Genomic DNA, 5,000 nt, shown 5'->3' on the forward strand with positions numbered 1-5,000 from the left:
AGCTCTAAGCCCATCTAAATCTCCTGTATCAACAGTAGTCCCTTCAGCTCTAAACCCGTCTAAATCTCCTGTATCAACAGTAGTCCCTTCAGCTCTAAGCCTGTCTAAATCTCCTGTATCAACAGTAGTCCCTTCAGCTCTAAGCCCGTCTAAATCTCCTGTATCAACAGTAGTCCCTTCAGCTCTAAGCCCGTCTAAATCTCCTCTATCAACAGTAGTCCCTTCAGCTCTAAGCCCGTCTAAATCTCCTGTATATCAACAGTAGTCCCTTCAGCACTAAGCCCGTCTAAATCTCCTGTATCAACAGTAGTCCCTTCAGCTCTAAGCCCGTCTAAATCTCCTGTATCAACAGTAGTCCCTTCAGCTCTAAGCCCGTCTAAATCTCCTGTATCAACAGTAGTCCCTTCAGCTCTAAGCCTGTCTAAATCTCCTGTATCAACAGTAGTCCCTTCAGCTCTAAGCCCGTCTAAATCTCCTGTATCAACAGTAGTCCCTTCAGCTCTAAGCCCGTCTAAATCTCCTGTATCAACAGTAGTCCCTTCAGCTCTAAGCCCGTCTAAATCTCCTGTATCAACAGTAGTCCCTTCAGCTCTAAGCCCGTCTAAATCTCCTGTATCAACAGTAGTCCCTTCAGCTCTAAGCCCGTCTAAATCTCCTGTATCAACAGTAGTCCCTTCAGCTCTAAGCCCGTCTAAATCTCCTGTATCAACAGTAGTCCCTTCAGCTCTAAGCCCGTCTAAATCTCCTGTATCAACAGTAGTCCCTTCAGCTCTAAGCCCGTCTAAATCTCCTGTATCAACAGTAGTCCCTTCAGCTCTAAGCCCGTCTAAATCTCCTGTATCAACAGTAGTCCCTTCAGCTCTAAGCCTGTCTAAATCTCCTGTATCAACAGTAGTCCCTTCAGCTCTAAGCCCGTCTAAATCTCCTGTATCAACAGTAGTCCCTTCAGCTCTAAGCCCGTCTAAATCTCCTGTATCAACAGTAGTCCCTTCAGCTCTAAGCCCGTCTAAATCTCCTGTATCAACAGTAGTCCCTTCAGCTCTAAGCCCGTCTAAATCTCCTGTATCAACAGTAGTCCCTTCAGCTCTAAGCCCGTCTAAATCTCCTCTATCAACAGTAGTCCCTTCAGCTCTAAGCCCGTCTAAATCTCCTGTATATCAACAGTAGTCCCTTCAGCTCTAAGCCCGTCTAAATCTCCTGTATCAACAGTAGTCCCTTCAGCTCTAAGCCCGTCTAAATCTCCTGTATCAACAGTAGTCCCTTTACCTCTAACCCCATCTAAATCTCCTGTATCAACAGTAGTCCCTTCAGCTCTAAACCCGTCTAAATCTCCTGTATCAACAGTAGTCCCTTCAGCTCTAAGCCCGTCTAAATCTCCTGTATCAACAGTAGTCCCTTCAGCTCTAAGCCCGTCTAAATCTCCTGTATCAACAGTAGTCCCTTCAGCTCTAAGCCCGTCTAAATCTCCTCTATCAACAGTAGTCCCTTCAGCTCTAAGCCCGTCTAAATCTCCTGTATATCAACAGTAGTCCCTTCAGCACTAAGCCCGTCTAAATCTCCTGTATCAACAGTAGTCCCTTCAGCTCTAAGCCCGTCTAAATCTCCTGTATCAACAGTAGTCCTTCAGCTCTAAGCCCGTCTAAATCTCCTGTATCAACAGTAGTCCCTTCAGCTCTAAGCCTGTCTAAATCCCCTGTATCAACAGTAGTCCCTTCAGCTCTAAGCCCGTCTAAATCTCCTGTATCAACAGTAGTCCCTTCAGCTCTAAGCCCGTCTAAATCTCCTGTATCAACAGTAGTCCCTTCAGCTCTAAGCCCGTCTAAATCTCCTGTATCAACAGTAGTCCCTTCAGCTCTAAGCCTGTCTAAATCCCCTGTATCAACAGTAGTCCCTTCAGCTCTAAGCCCGTCTAAATCTCCTGTATCAACAGTAGTCCCTTCAGCTCTAAGCCCGTCTAAATCTCCTGTATATCAACAGTAGTCCCTTCAGCTCTAAGCCTGTCTAAATCTCCTGTATCAACAGTAGTCCCTTCAGCTCTAAGCCCGTCTAAATCTCCTGTATCAACAGTAGTCCCTTCAGCTCTAAGCCCGTCTAAATCTCCTGTATCAACAGTAGTCCCTTCAGCTCTAAGCCCGTCTAAATCCCCTGTATCAACAGTAGTCCCTTCAGCTCTAAGCCCGTCTAAATCTCCTGTATCAACAGTAGTCCCTTCAGCTCTAAGCCTGTCTAAATCCCCTGTATCAGTATACACCTAGGATACAGTAATGCCAGGTAGCCTTGGCCAGTCTCATAGAACACTGGAAGTGTTGTCTATGGGGGCGGTTGCATCCTTTACTAAAAAGACAGTCCTGCTGTAAATCCATGTTGTGTGTGTTTCCTTCACCACGCTGAAGACGGTTTACTCTGAAACGTCTGTGTGAATGTTTCCCCTGCCTGCTGAAAAGCAGGAAAATACATACATAATGGAAAAGGAATTTCTGAAGTTTTGGCACGATTCATTTTTTGTTTTTCCACCCTAACTTAACCACCTTCTCTCTTCCCCTCCCCCCATCAGAATAACTTCCCAGCCAGTAGTAAGCCTCGTCTGCAGGACCTGAAGTCTACTGTGGATCTGCTGACTAGCATCACCTTCTTCAGAATGAAGGTACGGAGAGGCTTAGTGACACACATACACACAGACGCACACACACATTTAGATTATGGTAGTTCATGTTAACAGAACATGCAAGTCCAGGATGCAACGATGTGCGGTCCTTCTTAACGAATTCTGATGTGCACTTTGAAGATGTTAGAATAACTGTCCACATTTACTTTTCCTCAGCCAACCAGACGAGTAACTAACAGCAAAATCACTAGACTATGTCAATCTACTATCGCCCATAGTAGAAAAGTTTACCTATTCTATTGGTCAGCTGGTTGAGAAAGAAATAGCCTATTTGGCCTAGGCTACATAAACTCAACTTTAATAAGCAATGAGTCTGATGCAACAAATCAGAATGTTTAACTTAAAATGTTGATAAATTATTATTTCTTCACGTTATAAGTGTAGCAATATGCACAAGGCAGTAGTCTACACACGACTGTTCCTTCATTAATGAAATTAGCAGGAAAACACCATTGTCAAAAGGGCACTGCACATGCCAGCGGTTTCATGAGACGGAGATGAAAATATCTGTTAGAAATGTAGAAATGGGTTGATCTAAAGATGCAACAACTAGCATGTGTTGCTAATATGACTAGGATTGTGCCTTTGGCTACTGGACAATGAAATAAAGTTTATATAAATGAATTGCCTCCACAGATATGGTCTGATTTTGGTAAGACATGCCTCATAATAAGTAATAAAACGTTCAGGTTTCAAACAATTAAGTATATGTTTTCAAAATGCATACTGCCTCCAGTTCATTGCAAAGTGGTGTGTGACGTGCTGATGAAGCCGGCCTTCCGTTGCATTTGCTGTTTGAGAAGCTCCGTATCTGTATGCTGTAGGCACGTGATAAATAAGATACATAACAAATATACTGCACAAACGCACCAATTTAATTCCACTAAATTATGCAAATTAACCTATAGACCGATAAACATGACCAGATAAATGTATTTACATCGACTGGTATTTCCACCAATGAAGAGGCTAAAAATAATTATTTCGCAATAGGATTTATTCTTCTTCTCCCAGACAATTTTATTTATTGGCTTTTCTATCAGCCAAAAGCTGGCTATTACCTGCTAACAGAAACCCTGGTGTGTGTGTGTATCTGCATGGTACACACACATACTGAATGCTTGTAATACTGTGTGTGCTTCAGTGTGAACATGTAGTTTTTAGTGTTCACATATAGTAAGTCAAATATTTTACCATAGAAGTGTTTAAATGCACTTTGAATTAAGTTTGATGTCATACTGTAAATGTGTTTCTCTCTGTCTCGGTCTCCCCCGTGGGTCTGTCTCTCTGTCTGACTGAGTCTGTCTCTCTGTCTGACTGTCTTTCTCTCTCTCTCTCTGTCTGATTGTCTGTCTCTCTGCCTCTCTGTCTCCCCCGTGGGTCTGTCTCTCTGTCTGACTGAGTCTGTCTCTCTGTCTGACTGTCTTTCTCTCTCTCTCTGTCTGATTGTCTGTCTCTCTGCCTCTCTGTCTCCCCCGTGGGTCTGTCTCTCTGTCTGACTGAGTCTGTCTCTCTGTCTGACTGTCTTTCTCTCTCTCTCTCTCTCTGTCTGATTGTCTGTCTCTCTGCCTCTCTGTCTCCCCCGTGGGTCTGTCTCTCTGTCTGACTGAGTCTGTCTCTCTGTCTGACTGTCTTTCTCTCTCTCTGTGTCTGATTGTCTGCCTCTCTGTCTCCCCCGTGTGGCCAGGTGTTGGAACTTCAGAGCCCCCCCAGGGCAGCCCATGTGGTGAGAGACTGTGTGAAGGCCTGTGGAAATTCCACCTACGAGTACATCTTCAACAACTGTATAGAGCTCTACATGAGACAGTTCCAGCCTGCCGAAGAGCCTGTGAGTATAATTCTTCTTCTTCTTCTTCAATAAATGTTATACGTTTTTTTAGTTCAGACCTGCGACACTACAACCTGAAAAATGTTGACATGATTTGACCATAGTGGTCTAAATAACTTTTATAGGAATGTTTACAAGCTCCTGGCTTTGCTTCTCTCTCCCACAGCCCAAGCCAGAGAAGAAGAAGAAGGAGAAGAAGAAGAAGGAGAAGAAGGAGAAGAAACAGGGAGAAGAAGAGGAGGAGGGTGAGGCTGAGGAAGAAGAGGAGGAGGAGGAGGAAGAGGAAGAAGAGGAAGAGGAAGTGAAGAAGGAGCCAGAGGAGACTGGGCCTACTATCCACAATCTGGACTTCTGGCCCAAACTCATCACCCTCATCGTCTCCATCATAGAAGAAGACAAGAACGCCTACACACCCATCATTAACCAGTCAGTACCTACACATACACAACACACACGTACACTACCGGTCAAAGGTTTTAGAACACCTACTCATTCAAGGGTTTGTCT

At 44.3% G+C, this 5,000-nt stretch overlaps 1 protein-coding gene across 1 annotated transcript in view; it reads left to right on the forward strand.

Moving 5' to 3' along the window:
• The window catches only part of LOC121530978 (protein unc-13 homolog B-like), a 133,573-nt gene that overhangs the window by 84,526 nt on the left and 44,047 nt on the right, over positions 1 to 5,000 (forward strand). Inside the window, exons 16-18 of the mRNA XM_045226981.1 lie at positions 2,555 to 2,644; positions 4,353 to 4,493; positions 4,804 to 4,919. Of these exons, the coding sequence (XP_045082916.1) occupies positions 2,555 to 2,644; positions 4,353 to 4,493; positions 4,804 to 4,919 (347 nt within the window). The remainder of the gene's footprint in view (positions 1 to 2,554; positions 2,645 to 4,352; positions 4,494 to 4,803; positions 4,920 to 5,000) is intronic.

This window comes from Coregonus clupeaformis, chromosome 18 (assembly GCF_020615455.1).
Source record: "Coregonus clupeaformis isolate EN_2021a chromosome 18, ASM2061545v1, whole genome shotgun sequence".
Taxonomy (NCBI): domain Eukaryota; kingdom Metazoa; phylum Chordata; class Actinopteri; order Salmoniformes; family Salmonidae; genus Coregonus; species Coregonus clupeaformis.